This window comes from Erpetoichthys calabaricus, chromosome 16, assembly GCF_900747795.2.
Source record: "Erpetoichthys calabaricus chromosome 16, fErpCal1.3, whole genome shotgun sequence".
NCBI lineage: Eukaryota > Metazoa > Chordata > Cladistia > Polypteriformes > Polypteridae > Erpetoichthys > Erpetoichthys calabaricus.
Window position 1 is genome coordinate 48,727,991 of NC_041409.2, and position 17,437 is coordinate 48,745,427.

The 17,437-nt window shown below is 41.6% G+C and overlaps 1 protein-coding gene across 1 annotated transcript in view; it reads left to right on the forward strand.

The window, feature by feature from the left end:
- The first annotated feature begins 16,875 nt into the window (after positions 1–16,875).
- The window catches only part of pacs2 (phosphofurin acidic cluster sorting protein 2), a 310,748-nt gene continuing 310,186 nt past the window's right edge, over positions 16,876–17,437 (forward strand). The window contains exon 1 of the mRNA XM_051919933.1: positions 16,876–17,273. Coding sequence (XP_051775893.1) covers positions 17,155–17,273 — 119 coding nt within the window. The 5' untranslated portion in view covers positions 16,876–17,154. The remainder of the gene's footprint in view (positions 17,274–17,437) is intronic.

A 17,437-nucleotide genomic window follows, 5' to 3' on the forward strand; every position in this document is an offset into this window, starting at 1 on the left:
TTTTAAAAGCTGCATACAGTTCATAATGCTAACACTTGTGTGCTTCTAACAAATAGCTGACAAAGTGAATGAGCTGTGCCCACGTGGCTACTAACGGCTTGGAATCGGTTTGATTTTTTTTTCCCATCTTCACAATGTGGTGTTGAAATAAGCCATGATTAGATCACTTCAGTGTGGCATATGAGAGCATGTTGAGCTTTGAGGAGCTTGATGATGATCCCAATCCACTTCTGACGTAGGTCAATCCATCAGGGTCTTCATTGTAGAAGACAAGATTTCCTACATCTCATCCTGGGGGACAGCAGTGGCTGCTGTTTTCTACTTCTAATTGGATTTGTCTTGTAATTAAGTCATCATAAATGTTTTTAAGTCCTTATTCCCATTAAATGTGACTGAATAATTTCAAAGATTTTCAATTTTTACCTGGATGATTCAAATGCTATCAGTTGGTCTTGAGACACAGCCAACATCTACGTGTTCATAAAATCATATAGCTTCCCCTTATATGTTGCTTGCAGCAATACATCTGAAGAATTTTGTGAAGTGGAGAGATCGGCTCACTATTGTGACCCCTGTAATTAGCCATACCAGTCTAAAGTCCCGCTAACTACGCTAAACCTAAACTCTTTATAGGAGACCTGGGGGAATTACAGAAATATTGAATCATTCTCAACTTTCAAATGTAAACTTAAAGCCCATCTGTTTAAAATGGCTTTTTCTCTATGATGACAGTGGCTGTTTGGTTTAAATTTTAATATTTTCTGATGTTTTAAGTTTTGTTTATAATGTGCTTTTCATGTATTGTTTGTTCGGTGTCCTTGAGTGCTTAGAAAGGTGCCTTATATAAATAAAACGTATTATTATCATTATTATCCTTCTCGCTTTAAATCACAAAGCAAAGTAAACATCGGTCTTTGACGTACGTTTTGGAGTTCTAATCAGGGTTTGGTGTTTCCTCCATCCCCAAGCCATGCCTTTTTCGTTTTTTTTTTTGGTTTTGTCCTTTTTGATTCACATGAGCGCTTACACCATTTGAGTCACATCTTTCACCGTGCTGTGACTACCGTTGTGTTTTTACGTTGGGTGTGTCGGATTTGCCACTGATCTCGTTGCTTGCCCACGTCAACTTAAACGAGTGAAGATCGTTGTGCATGACTGCCACTTTACTGACCGATCCCTGATTTCCAGCATAGTTGTGCCCGCTCCTTTTTTCTGACGGCCAATAGCGTGCTGCCTGGCGGGTTGACGAGTTAAGTTGCAGTGATGTTCCTTGTGGCCTGTCTCTACGTTAGGTGAATAGTCCTTCCAGGTGAGTGGTCATTGATTGTCACCTCTCATGCACACTGAACCCTTCCCTGCGACCAAAGAGTTTGATTTTATCGTAGCGAGTCGCTGGCTGCCTCATATTCCGCGATCGGCATCACGGTAGCACATCACGGTTACGTAAATGACGGCTATGACCGAAAATCCCTGGAAAAGTAGTCTAATGCACTTCAGTCAAACTCTTTGAGTGTGTCTGTTGTGATAGACCACAAGCAGCAATTGGCATCCGGACTGGGATGAATGGTTCCTTATATAGGATGCGGGTCAGCACCTGCCTTCTTGAACCTTCCCGGGTTTGTAACATGTAACACAAATGGTCCAGAGGCTCGTGGAATGCGGAGCACAGTGGACTTCTGTGACATTTCGTTGTCAATCACCTGTCGCTTATCTTCAGGGTAATGTGGTGGCTTCCACAAAGCAGACTGAGTCCATGCGCACCTGTGTGTAGATACTGTGACTTCACTTAAAATCTGCATGTTGCAAACGTACATTTTTTTCCTGTGTCCAAAAAACTAAGGGTTATCTTAGACTTTAATTATGGGTGACAACACTTGGCTTCTCCGCGTTGAAAGATCGATCATGTAACGTACAAGATCTGTTATGAATAGTATTGTGGTCCAAATCATTAAGCCTTTCCTGCGATTGACGATCTCTGCCTGAACGCCATCTTCATGCAGCTCCTCGTTAGAAGGAGTTTCTTAAATTAGGAAAATTGACAAAGTGCTCCCACTCCTGAGAGTAGGACTATGTGTGCATCACTTCGAGATTTCTGAGCCAGTTGTCCTCCCTTGAGACACTTTAGAAATACAGCACAGAGCTGGAATGGTTTTGGAGAAATAGAACTGAAAATAATGTACTTTGGAAAAAAGACCAAGAGGTGAGATACTTAAAAGAAGGAAGCAAAAAACACTGTCAATGTGAAGCTAACTGCAAAAAATGGAAGATGCTAATTAAGACTCAATGTTAATATAACTGGACCAAACGTTCAAAAATCAGAAAATCAGCATGTTCCTCAGAAATTGTTAATCGAAACCAGGCTCAATCCTCCGAAATCGTTATTCCGAACCAAGCGTGTTCCTCAGAAATCGTTAATTAAAACCAAGCATGTTCCTCCGAAATGATTAATTAAAACCAAGCATGTACCAAACAAGAAGTTCGCAATGCAATACCAGTAATCACCAACACGAATGGAGAAGAAATCATTGACCATAAAAATATAATGCACGCATTTAGAGATTATTATAAATCCTTTTATTCTACTGAGTTCAAAGAAGACAACACACAATCAAATGCATTTCTGGATACATTACAGACACCACAAATAGATGTTTTAAGTGCTGAGGAACTGGATAAACCAGGGGTGGGCAGATTCAGTCCTGGAGGGCCACAGTGGCTGCAGGTTTTTGCTCCAACCCAATTGCTTAATAAGAAGCCCTTATTGCTCAAGTAACACTTCAGCTTCACTTTAGTTGTCTCGTCTTAAACAGCTGTATTCTTGGTTTTTAATTGCTCCTAATTAGCAATACCATGCAAATGACAAAAGAGACCAGCATTTCTCCATTTAGCTTGTTTTCATTTACACCTGTGTGTATTTATCACGCACTATTTGGTTTAATTAAATACTTGGAAAGAAAGTGAAGAGAAAAAAGTGAAGCACTGAGAATTACTCATCTGTTTTAGACTTCAAATCATTTGGATGATATCCTTAGAAAGGAAAATAAATCTAGGATATGAGAATGACCTGCCATGGCAGATTTAAAGCACTAGCAAGCCATGCAATTAAATAATTGACAAGGATTGGTTTTTAATTAAGCAACTGGGTTGGAACAAAAACCTGCAACCACTGCGGCCCTCCAGGACTGAATCTGCCCACCCCTGGGATAAACCTCTGACGCTAACAGAATTACTAGATGCTATAAAGTCACTTCAAAGCGGGAAATCAGCAGGCCCTGATGGTTACCCCGTAGAATTTTATAAGAAATTCTCCACTCAGCTAGCTCCCCTCTTATTGGCAACATTTACAGAAGCTAGAGACAACCAAATACTACCTCAAACATTTCGTCAAGCATTAATCACTGTCTTTCCTAAACAAAATAAGGACTTGTTACAATGTGCATCATACAGACCAATTTCACTCCTGAATAATGATGTTAAGATACTCTCAAAAATTCTAGCTAGAAGGATGGAGAAAGTGCTGCCCTCAGTAATATCACAGGATCAAACTGGATTTATTAAAGGCCGACACCTATCTTCAATCTCCAACGCATTTTTAATGTTATATATTCACCAGCAAAATCAAACACCCCAGAGATATTACTATCATTAGATGCAGAAAAAGCATTTGATATGATTGAATGGAACTACCTTTTCACTGCATTGGAGAAATTTGGGTTTGGCCCGAATATTTGTGCATGGATCAAACTACTGTATACCAATCCAAAAGCTTCAGTTTGTATTAACAACATTTGTTCAGACTACTTTAAGCTAGTGTGAATTTCCCATTGGGATTAATAAAGTATCTATCTATCTATCTATCTATCTATCTATCTATCTATCTATCTATCTATCTATCTATCTATCTATCTATCTATCTATCTATCTATCTATCTATCTATCTATCTATCTATCTATCTATCTATCTATCTATCTATCTATCTATCTATCTATCTATCTATCTAGAACGTGGTACCAGATAAGGATGTCCCTTTTCACCACTGCAGTTTGCAATCGCCATTGAACCACTGGCGGTTCGGTGTTGAAATTCTTACCAGATAAAGGGGATTATCAGAGAAGGACTGGAACAGAAAATTTCTCTATATGCAGATGACATGGTTTTATATATATCAGACCCAGAAAACGCTGTGCCTGTAGTTCTAACAGCACTAACAGAATTTCAAAAGGTATCTGGTCTCAGAATTAATCTGAATAAAAGTATACTCTTTCCAGTGAATTCATAAGCATATAATATTAGATTGGACACCCTACCTTTTACCATAGCAGATCAGTTTAAATACCTAGGGGTAAATATCACAAGTAAACATAAAGCTCTTTATCAACAAAATTTTGCCGTCTGTATAGAAAAAATTAAGCAAGACTTGCATAGATGGTCAACCCTTCATCTCACTCTAGCCAGAAGAATTAACGTTGTTAAGATGAATATCCTTCCTAAACTTCTTTTTTAATTTCAAAACATTCCAATATATATCAATAAATCATTTTTTAAGTAATTAGATTCAACTATAACCTCATTCATTTGGAATTCAAAACACCCACGTATCCGAAGAGCGACCCTACAAAGACCTCAGGCAGAAGGTGGCATGGCTTTACCTAATTTTCAGTTTTATTACTGGGCAGCAAACATACAAGCCATAAAAACCTGGACACAAATAAATGAACATAGACAGGCTTGGTCCGCAATAGAAGTAAAATCCTGTAGTACTTCTTTATATTCCCTGCTCTGCTCTCCAATAAATGAAAGTTATCGCAAATATACCCAATTGTGCTTTACTCACTCAGAATATGGAACCAACTTAGAAAGCATTTTAAGATGGAAAATCTTTTATCCGCAGCACCTCTGCAAGAGAACCACCTCTTTCAACCCTCGCAAACATATCCAGTTTTTAATATCTAGAAAAGTTTTGGGATTAAAATGCTGAGAGATCTTTATATAGACAACATATTTGCATCTTTTGAACAATTATGTTCCAAATTCAACCTCCCAGCTACACATTTCTTTCACTATCTTCAAATTAGAAATCTTGTTAAACAGAAACTGCCCGATTTTCCTCACCTCGTACCCTCCACCATGCTGGAAAAAATACTGCTCAATTTCAAGGAATTAAACACTATTTCCGCAATATATAAAATCTTATTAGAGTCCCTACCTTTCAAAGATCCAAGAGGACATTGGGAAGAAGATCTCTTAATCAATATATCAGAAAAGGAGTGGAAGGTAGCAAAGCAGAGAATTCACTCGAGCTCCATATGCGCAAAGCATAGAATTATTCAACTAAAAATTATATTTTGAGCTCATCTGTCTCGCTTAAAACTGTCCAAAATGTTTCCAGGGCAAGAGCCAACCTGCGAACGCTGCAACCAAGCTCCTGCCTCACTGGGTCACATGTTCTGGGCCTGCACCAAACTAACATCATTTTGGACCAAAATTTTGAAGTACCTTTCAGACAGCCTTGGTATCACAATCCCTTCTAACCCATTAACAGCTGTGTTCGATGTTCTTCCAGATGGACTTGAAGTGGAGAAGGACAAGCAAACGGTGATTGCATTCACTACACTTTTGGCACGCAGACTTATTCTGTTAAATTGGAAGAATCCTAACTCTCCTCTTATAAGTCAGTGGGAAACCGATGTTTTATATTATTTGAAATTGGAAAAAATCAAATTCTCAGTTAGAGGATCTGTACAGAATTTTTTCAAAACCTGGCAGGATCTAATCAATATTATTTTAGAATAAGAGAAATAACTATTACCGCATTTATTTTCCTTCTCCATTTCTTATTTACCTATATATTTATTTCTCCCTTTCTTTTGTTTATTGTTGCCTTAGTAAAAAGCCCTAAGCAATTCTCCTTTGGCTAAGCTCTCCTTCTCAGGGGTGGAGTTTGATTTGTCTTCATTTTTTTTTCTTTTTGTTACAAATTGATCTATTTGTATGGAATGATTACAATAAAATTAATAAGTAAAATTAAAAAAAAACAAACCAAGCATGTTCCTCAGAAATCATTAATTTAAATCAGGCATGTCCATCAGAAATCGTTAATTCAAACCAAGCGTGTTCCTCAGAAATCGTTAATTGAAACCAGGCATGTTCCTCTGAAATAGTTAATCCAAGCCAAACTTGTTCCTCAGAAATCATTATTCCAAACCAAGCTTTTGGAGAGAAAATGACCATAAAATTGGAAATGGTTTCTAACACAATGTTGAACAATATTCAATAGTGAAATAGCTGTGCCATCATGAAGATGATCCTTCCAAATGATCTGCAACTATAAACAAGATGGCCACCCTTATATTACAAACATCCCAAAATAGAAGTTTTCAATAACCAGAAATATGCAGATGAAGGAAACAAAAATATTTCAAAACGACTCAAAATCACAATAATAAAATTAAACTGAAAACCTTTAAAGCCGATTCATTCCTTTATGTACTTGTCTCATGATCCTTTCTGGCATATTTGTTTTTTGTTTATAATTGAAAAAGTGTATTTTTGTTAATACTTTTGGTTTTATGCCATTGCCGCTTTGTTTCTCAAGGGTGCTGCCATTTTGTGTTCTATTTGGCCAGGAGGCAGCCATGTTGTTGCTGTCGCGAGTTTGCATTGAATTGTGTTGAATTTCGTTTTTATTTAGACCAGGAAGCAGCCATATTGTGAACGTTTGCTGTGGCTGTTTCTGCCACAAGTCTGTGTTGAGTTTTGTTTTCATTTGCTTATCTCAGAGATATCTTAACTGTTTAAACTGTTTTGGGATTTTTTGATTACACAGAATCGATTTCTCATGTTTGTACATCGGTGTAATCATTTTGATGTGGTTTTGGATGCCACTTTTGCCATTTTGGCATTCTCTTCATTGTGACTAGGGGCGTGGCTTCAGGTGTCACAACCCCAGCGTCAGTTACGAGAAGAGGTAAGAAGTCATCCCAGTCTGCCATTCACTTTCTGAGTCTGTCGGATCGACTGCCTCCTCGCGTTTTCTTTTGATCTGCATTTATTCCAGCATCAACACTTTGGCGACTTGTTTTTTTTTCGACTTTGATTCTCGAGCTTTGACAAGAATACATGACATCTTTCTCTTGTAGAATTCTCTTCCATCGGCTCAGGAAAAAGCACAGTTGCTGTCACTTCTTCTTCACTGCAAAATTTGTTTTGTTTCTCTTGGAAATCCAAAGCTTGGTAATGCAGGCTGCCATCACACAAAACTGAGAGAAGCTGCGTAATCTGGTTAAGGCAGGAACCGGTTTCTTAAAAAAAACTCCGGTTGCCTGCACAGGTACACTGCTGGAGTCCTCCTTTTTCAAAATGCTCTGGTGTAATTAAAGTGTGCAAAAAAGACTTAAACGTCACCTTCGGCTGCTGGGAATCTGAAAACAATCAAGATGGCTGTGATCATTTTCTTGTGTTTCGTAATCCTTCATATGCTGAGAAGTAAATCACATCCTTCACCTTTTTAGATTGATGATTCGTGGTGTGCACACTGGTCACTGCATCCCCTGATCACATGGTTTCTATAGCAAATAGCTGGATGAAAACTAAACTTGCGCTGATAGCGTGTTGCTGCACCCTCGACACAATGAACCGGCTGGATTGGGACCCGAGTGCAGCGGGTGGCACCTCGGCTCCAAACTACAAGAACAGTGTGAGGATTTTTGCGGTGGCTGGAGTGCCAGTGACGCTTTATTAATATGTTGCTGTTTCTTCTGTGTCTTCTGTGTCACCGAGCCCAACAGAGGATCAATCTATCGCTACGTGTGCTTCTTGCTTTACAGCCTGTGCTGCTCGGATAATAATAACGCAGGTAATTTTTACTTCAATAAGATAAGTATCGCATTAGGTTATTCCTTACATTAAGAAGTAACAAGACCACATAACGTACATTAATGCCTTCAAATTGTGTGTTCAGCTCATCAATATAAATTTGCATATAAGGTGTGTCTCCAAGATCCCAAACCCTTAACACAAGCATGTAAACACCAGCGACAGCTTCAAATAGCCTTTTACAAATCCATCGTTCCTCAGTTTTTCTCCCATATCTCCTCCAGCAAGTGTTGTCTTCCTCTGCCTGAATTCGATGAGGTGGTCCCTTTTATACCAAACCCAGGAGTTCTTCTGGTGCCACGACATTGCACAAAGGACGCACTTCCGGCTCAAAGTAATATTCGGTACACTGTATTAGTCCCCGAGGGCAAACTGTCTTTTCACCTGTCATTTGATCAGCCATTGTACAGTGCCCTCTGGAGCAATTTTCAGGTGAATGTGCCAATCCCTGCAGATCTCTCTGGTGGGATGCAACGGGTCTGCCCAATGGGAGTACAGTTCCCAGCATGGCCTGAGCGTGAGGATGTGCTTCAGACCTTTGCACCATCTGTTCAGCTCATCAACATAAATTTAGCAATTTCTGAAATATTGAGATGGACTATTTCAACCAAGAGAAACATTTTCCTCAGGAAGTGAACCTTATGGATGTGTCTTCCTTCTTCTACCGGTGGTTGCTGAAAGCTGAATGTGAAGCAAATACAGAGTGCAACTGACCTGTGCAGACTACAAAATCATTAACTGTAACCTGGTTAAGGGTTTACATGGCCACATAACTGGGTTACTCGTGGAGAGATCTACCTCTGTTAACACGTTTTTTGGTTGAGGAAGGTATGACGCAAGATCCATATTAAATGTGGGGTTGCCCGCAGCCTGTGCCTACTGCCAGATCAATGGCGTGAAACAAATACAAAGCACTAGGCGTCAGTGCCTCACTCTAGGTGAGTCTACGACCAAATGAGACTCCGCCTTCCAGGAGTGGCATGACTTGATAGTCCTCCGACTGGAAGGGGTGGACTCAGTTGCCCACATTGGGTGTCTTTGGAAATGGAAAGAGGTGATACTGTTAAGAGACAGAGCCCCCCTCTCATCCCAGGGTGGTATTGCTTACCTCAGATGAACCTGGAAGGTGACTGTCTGGGTGCATGTGTGACAGGCTTTACAAAGCATCGGAGAAGCTGGATTTCTGTGAACCACCAGGTTATTAGAAACACACTGAATGTCTTGCAGCTGAAAGTCATTGCAGTATTGAAGTTTCTTTGCTTGATTATGTACAAAACTGCATGCTACTCAGAATTTGCTCCCAAGGCTTTGCCAGCGTGTCATGGTGTGCTCACAATTTCACGCATGTCTTCTTGAAAATGAAGCCAAGTATGGATGTGACACTAACAGATACACATCTTTGAGATGAATAAATTGTTGTAAAGGACAGATTCTTAGTTGATATTAACACTATGAGCAGTTTCACATTCGTGGCCAGAACAACAGCATAGCATAAATATTGGAAATCAAGAATTGCTTTTAATAGCTTTTGTCATTCACATGCACACAGGAGGCAGCTAAAAGGACCAACAGATGCCAATTTCATGCCAGGCTGGGAGGTGGTGGGGTGCACTAACACCTTCTCTGTTATCTCTGTGGACCAAACACGGGAAACTCTGCCTGGTTTTGAGAACGCCACTTCTGTTTTCGGTCTGATAAACTCACTTCCGGTTCCTGGTCCCAAGCACATCACTTCCAGTTCTGGCTCCGATGACGTCACTTCCAGTTAGCCCCCAAACGATGATGTCACTTCCTCCGACCTGCTTTGAAAGCAAGACAACCTCCTCTTTGTATTCAGTTCTGTTTTGGACTCAACTCTGTACACAACTGTGCAACATATTTGCCTTTTGCAGCCAGGATTTAAGTATACGGGTGGCTGCCCCAAACCTTTTTCGTGTGTCAAGGTTGTTCATTTCACACTTTTAATTAATAAAAACAATTTATAATTAAATCACCAAATCTTGTAGCAGCTATTTTTAACAAGTGTGCTGGATTATCTGGGTTCACAGTCTCAGAGTGTGTATTGGTCATTATTGACACTGCTGAATGCAATCTGCAAGAAGAAAGCATAAAAAGTCAAACTCAAGGGACTCCCGTGGAGTCTTTAAGAGAAGAGTCAAGCATGGAGGATGCTGGTAAATGTGGGTGCCTCAAATCTACATCTGGATGTGGGTGGGACAACACAGCTGTGAAGAAACTCACCAGTGGTGTTCCTTTGAGAACATGCAGGACAAAGTGGCCCATGGGCTAAACCGAAAGCAGGATTACGGTTCTTTTATAATTCATAAATGCAAATTACGCTCACTCAACATTCTGTAAAGGTCAGGACGCTTCAGCTTTACCTACAGGTTAGGAGGTTTGTGGTGCTACACCCACCCACGTGGTCAATGACACAGCCCTCACCTACGATATCATGGCGCCAGAGCTGGTTTGAACTCTGAATGCTTTGTTCATACAGCCATGAGAGTTGATGTCTGTGTCTCCCTCTGGCCTCTCAGGTTGTTGTTGTGGGGACGCAATGCAGTTGAACACTCGACCAGTTATGTGCCAGTATTTGGGTTTTGGCAAACGTCATATTGTCCATCCATTTTTTAAAATTTATTTTTTATTTTTTGGTCTGTCCGCTCTTCTCCTTTTTCCTCAGACCGTTCCTTGCAAGATTATCTTGGGGGAAACTCTCAGATCTTGTGGTGTGACCTTACCTGTCATGTCTCAGCCAGGAGTTCAGATTGATGTTGTGCGTCTCTTTTGTTCAGTCTTTGATTTGTGTTATATTGTCTGACGATGGTAGTTACCCTCCTAACCAGGGGCTGTGCTGTGTGCTAATGCCTTTACCTCTGCGGAACATTCCACCTCTGATGTCACTTCTCCTCCTAGGACCCGCCCCTTCCTGTCTGGAACTCCTATCACCAGCAGTTTGTCCATCTTTGAGTCAATTCACTACTGTAAAGACGCCTATTTTATCTTTGTAAAAAAATATTATTTCATTTTTTTTTCGTTTTCTTTCATTATGCAAGGGTCACAGATGTGCCCCAAAGCCGTTTCAGTGTCAGTTTCTTTTTTTACAGGGTGCATCATTCTTTGTTTTTGGTTTTGTCTGTGTATATAAGTTGCTGCCTATGTTATGTTCCCTGTGTTTGGTGGTTTTGGTCCCTAAGAGGCAGGGCCACCTGCCAATCACCCAATAAATCTGGAGGGTCTCCCACAGTTCCTGGCGGTACCTTGTGAATGTTCTCTGGAGTTGGTGAGTTCTTTGTGTTTCTGCTGTGCCTGTGCCTTTTGTCCATTTTGGAATTTGGACCCTCATGCTCGTTGTCTGACTGCCTTTCTGGATTTCTGTATTGGGACTTTGTTCAACGTTTTGTTTAGCCTTTTGTGCTTTTGCTTTTGTTATTGAGCACTGCGTTAAGAAAAAATCTTCTATTTTATAAAGATCTTGCGTTTGCCCTTATTACAGTGATACCCCCTCTAGTGGGCATATTTGGAAATGTTTTTGGAACTTATTGGGACTCTTAATCAATGACAATGCCACTGTACTATTGAGTGGACACTAGGTGGAACTATTGCCCCTTTAAACCCAACAGACAGATGCTCTGGACACAAGTTAAAAGCAATAAGAAGATCTTTTGTTCTCCTACCTTTTATAAATAGTGCCCTCAAGCACCTCCACCACAATAAACAATTAAATCAATCACAATATTCTCTCCTCCACACCTCCCAGCAAGCTCTGTCCTACTCCTCCCAACTCTGGCTTGCTTGCTGGGTCTCCACCAGTCCTTTATATAGTCCTTGACTTGTCACATGGACAGAAGGACTTCCGGGCTTTGCGGACAGTAAGAACTCCCTGGTCTCCCTGCAGCGTCTCCTGGTGGCACCTGCGGTACCCAGCAAGGCTGTGAAGCCGAACTCCAGATCCCAGGGTGCCCTGCAGGAATCTGGGGCACCGATATGCTGCAGAGAAGTCATCAACTAGCGTCCCAGCCTGGTTGAGCTTTTGGCCATCCATCACACTATCATGAAGTGGTCTTCGTAGTTATGGGATTGTTGTTGGATGATGTGATGGATCTTGTCACTGGCGATGCGATTGAAGGACGAAATCCACAGAAGGACCACAGAAGGATTCACATGCATACAGAAACACTGAAAGGACCACTGAGTGCAAGAATCTCAATTTGACCCTTAAAAGTGTAGGCAAAGCTCAGACATTCTGTCACTACCATCTGCAATCGGAGATTTGTGATGGTGCTGCTGCTGCCTCCTCTTCCTCCTATGCTGATGATGCCTGATCTTTGAGGGCATCAGTCATGATACCATCAAGAAAGATGATAAAGAGCCCTGGGCATTTTGTGCACACAGCCATGCAAATGGACGCATTTAGAACATTGGAATTGCTAAGGAGTTTATCAGATGTGTGTCTTCCAGTGACAGTTAGCAGAAGAATAGCGTTTCGTATTAAAAGCTTGAATTTATTGCACGTTCATCCAAACGTGACCAAACCTTTTATTAATTCAAAACTCTGCACTTTTAGCCCTTTGAGGCCATTGCTTCTTTCAACCTTTTGAAATTCAGAAATTGGGTTTGTAATATTTCTCAGAAGAAGTTATTATTTTTAACTTTATTTTTGATATATTTTGTATTCTAAGCAAAATTGAGGAAAAAGGTATTTCCTTTACTGTGGTTAAACACATAATTATGTTGATGTGTCCATTCTTCTTGTGAAACTGGTTGTTCTTTGCTTAATGAACACTCAATGTTTTTGATCTAACAATAATTATTCTATTGACTTCAAGGTTTCAGTACAATGCACACAAATTAGTAAGACTTGCAGTAGTACATCTTATTCTCATCCAACGCCCACTCCACTAACCAGCAACAGAGCAAAGAAAGAAAACTGCCACTCTGAGATACTGAAATGTTCAAGAATGCCCATTTAACCGAGGACCAGAGTACAACGTCAAAAAGGTTGGCCTCATTTGTTCTTCAGAAAGCAAACTTAATAAAAGGACAAGTGTGTTTGTGTCTGTGTATCTCTGTCCCTCTCCATCTGGTTTCTATGTCTCTAAAATTCTTACAGATGCCATATCACAAACATTTGTACTAATACTAAGCATTGCATTTGTCATTCCAACAGAGGGTGCATCACAAGCATTCACACTGCTTTTATAAATCCTATACCAAATGGCCTATAACAGAGACATATACATTGCATTTGTCATTCCAACAGATGGCACATCACAAACATTTTTACTGATAAAATGTATTGCATTTGTCATTCCAACAGAGGGTACATCACAAGCATTAACACTGCTTTTATGAATCCTATACCAAATGGCATATAACAGAGACATATACAGTGGAACCTTGGATTGTGAGCATAATTCGTTCCAGAAACGTGCTTGTAATCCAAAGCTCTCGTATATCAAACCGAAATTCCCCAAAAGAAATAATGGAAACTCAGATGATTCATTCCACAATCCAAAACTATTCATATAAAAATTATTAATACAAAATATAAAGTAAAGATACATAAAACAAATTAACCTGCACTTTACCCTTGAACAGAACCATGGCTGGTGTGAGTGAGTTTCAAAACTCTTTTGGGATTTCACCCAACAGGACGACACGCGGAAGAGCGTCCCAAAGCAACTGCAGGCTCCCAGCACTGTAGCAGTTCACCGTAAAAGCGAATCCGAAAAGATGCTATAAGCACCTGCCATTGATGGGTGATACAAGGAAAATTATAAATGCAGGGCACAGTATTACTTGGCCACTAACCTGGCCCCGACCTTGCCTGACTGCTGTGTCTGTGTATAGGAGAGCGGCAGATCCCACTACAATAAATAACCGCACTGTTCCTGTTTCAAGCTGAAGAAAGCTGGTGTTGCTAAAGTACTGAGACTCAGCTTCGTGTTTTGGGGTGCAAGACAGAGACTCACACGTTACAACACACACATGTGGTCACAATACTGTAGTAAACAGTATACGCTCGTATGGATGTTGACTATATGAGTAATGCACGCCGACTGAGCCCAAGAATAGGAGACAATTACCCACAATCCCGCATCGAGAGAGAGAACCATTAGCTCAGTTGTAATCATATGATGCTCGGCAGACAAAGTGTATACAGTACATACTACTCGTATTGCAAGACCGCGCTCATTTATCAAGTCAAAGTTAATTAAAAATTTTAGCTCGTCTTGCAAAACACTCGCAAACCAAGTTACTCACAATCCAAGGTTCCACTGTACATTGCATTTGTCATTCCAACAGATGGTGCATCACAAACATTTTTTACTAATAAAATGCATTTCATTTGTCATTCCTAAAGAGGGCACATCATAAACATTCACACTGTGTTTATAAATCCTATACCAAATAGCATATAACAGAGACATATACATTGCATGTCATTCCAACAGATGGTGCATCACAAACATTTTTACTGATAAAATGCATTGCATTTGTCATTGCCACAGAGGGTGCCTCACAAGCATTAACACTGCTTTTATGAATCCTATACCAAATGGCATATAACAGAGACATATATATTGCATGGCATTCCAACAGATGGCGCATCACACACATTTTTTTACTAATAAAATGCATTGCATTTGTCATTCCTATAGACGGGACATCACAAACATTCACACTGAGTTTATGAATTTCATACCCCACCAATGAGCTACGTGGAGAATATAAACTATGTATTCTTCTGCACCCCATGGTTGTTACAATATTAGTGTTGAATATAATCATGCTCGAAAACAGTGGTGTCGCTGGGTAGGGGGCCTACCGGAGCTTCAGCCCATGTTCTTCAACAGCTCATCCTCACCCTGTCTCATGATCTCCAGCTTCCAGCCCCAGACTTTTGAGACAACAGCCCCCTTCCTGCTGTTATGCTCTCTAATGTGCTTGGCCAAGTGGCATGACACACCATGGGGAACTACCCTCCTGTTCTTTGACTGTGGAAATCTGCAAGGGGGCTCCTCCAGCTCTTTCACCACAGTAAACTCGAAGGGCGACCACTACACCTCCATGTTTGACTAACAGAAGGGGGATAAGCCCTGAAGAAATGCTAAAGACCAGCAATCCCTCTGCTTGAAACAACAACTGGGGACCTCGGACCCCCCCCCCCCCCCTAAATTTAATAAATGTGCAACCATGCCTAAAACAGTACCATGGGCAATAAGTGTATGAGTAGATATAATACCTTTGGGCGCAGTGCCAGTTGAAACTTACGTGAAGCATTTGGATGGCACCCCTCAGTATCCATAGCGGTCAGTCTGTATTATTAGACATTAGATGACCGGGTTGTAGGTGTCGGAAGTGCGGTCCTTTCAGCTGCATAAATGAGAAATGGTGCCCCTCGGTGTACATACCATTTAATTTATGGAGCCAAGCCCCTTCAATTTCATTGGCAGTGCCCCTTGGGTGATGGAGAGCAGACAGCGTTATCAGACTTTGACGACTGGGTTGGGGGTCCCCGTCAGTGTCTGGAGTGCATGCCCCTTCAGCTACATACATTTTTTATGTCTGTGCCCCCAGCAAGATGCCACCCTATGCCATTTTTACTAATATCTATTGTATAAAAATGCAGTAGGTGTATGTTTGTGTTTCATTTTGTATTTTTTTGTTAATTATGAACGATTGTCTTGTATGTATATTTTTCTGTTATTTGACTAATAATGCACTGTGTCTATAAATGCCAGTATGTTCCATTTGTGTTGTGGATGGTCCCCCCAGTGTGTGGTCTCCACCTGCCAATCACTGCCAAGAACTGCCCACAGTCTTATATATCCGCAGGGTCTCCCACAGTCTCTGACTGTTCATTTTGAACGTCATAAGTGGTGAGATCTTGTGTGTATTTTTCTTGCACCATTGTGATTTCCTGGATTTTTTGAACCTGTGCTCTGTTTTATCTTCTACGGTTTTGTGATTACCTTATTGCTTTAGACAACTTCTTCTAATGAGCTTCATGTCATGTCAGAGCATTTCTCATTAAGAATAAATCCTTTTTATTTTGAGAAGATTCTACAAGGTCTTTTTTGTGTCTAGCCAGGGTTTTTGATGGTGTTTCCCCTACTAGTGGGCATTTTTGGAAGTGCTTTTGGGATTTCTAGTCCACAACAATAATACATGATTGTCTTATGGGGGTGACATTGACAGTGTCTCGTCTCCTGCACTTAACAGGGCTCAATTAATGAAAATTGGTAAAACAAAGCAAAGTATGCAGTGAAAATGAATTGCAGGATTTCGGTGTTATGGCTTACAGGAGGAGCAAGAGTTCCGATTTTCTTCACATAACCATAGACGCATGGAATAAACGGGTCCTTTTACGGACTTTCCAAAGGCGACTTGATGTTATTTTGGAAAGATCGGGACTGACGGGTTTATTTGGGCTGTTCTCGTCCCATTTGTCAAGTGTTCTGCTATTCTAACGTTCTAAACACACGCGCACTGGCCACGCCCATGACAGGCGCGCACCCATTTCAGTGCTTTGGATGCTCACGGAGTAGTCACAGCTTTCCCAGTTTATCACTCCACCCCATCACAACATATTAGTCAGAGGGCAGCGGACAAGCTGATTTTTTAACATGTTTCGTGTTTTTATGATGAATCGGTAATTGGAAGAACCCATCAGATCCTCTTGATGGAACCGATCAACCCCGTCCCGTTTTCCTCGTTAGCACTTACAGGAGTTGGTCCAGCCCTTCGCTGCCGGGACCACTCTCTACCATTGATCCATTGTGTGCGAGCTGAGCTGCCCCGCCGAACACTCTGACGGGCGCATGGCTCCGCCACACACACGGGGTTTGAATCTCCGCAGCTGGCGCTGCTGTCAAGCTCGTCTCTCGCTCTCTGCTCAGCTGCATGAATGCGTTCGGACAGGCTCGGGGCTGCGCACGCGCGCACTCCCATTTGTTCGTGCGTGCAGATACAAGCGAAAGCCGCCACCGCCGCCGTACAGGGACTGCCAGGCAGATGCGGTGACGTGACTTCCTGGGGGGCGGAGAGGGTGCTGCTGCAGACCCTGGGATCTGTTTTCAGACACCAGCAGCTGCAGGGGAGCGGACTGGGACTGAGAGTCATGGACGTTGTTGGCAACAGGGTGCCTTGAAAAAAGGAGCGTTGCGCTGGCCTTCTCTGCATTGTGGGCACACGGACGGGCGCCAAGTGAGCCGCGCTTCTGCTGGCATTTCTTCGTTCCGAACAATCGCTGATTGTGTGCCTGCCGTACCATGGCGGAGAAAAGCAGCAGACTTAGCTTCCCCGGGAGCGTGGCGCTAAACAAGCCAGTGCCGATGAACCTGTTTGCCACCTGGGAGATTGATGGGTCGTCCCCGAGCTGCATCCCAAGGTAAGAATGGAATCGCTAACCTCAGCTTTGTCTGCCTGCACCTCCGAGCGCGAGCGCAACAAAGTCAGGCGCTACAAGAGCATTTCGGCTGTGCATGCTCCTCCGTCTTCCCGGTTTCGTTGTCGTTAACAGTCGGGCAACTACGTTTGCAAAAAAAGGAAAAG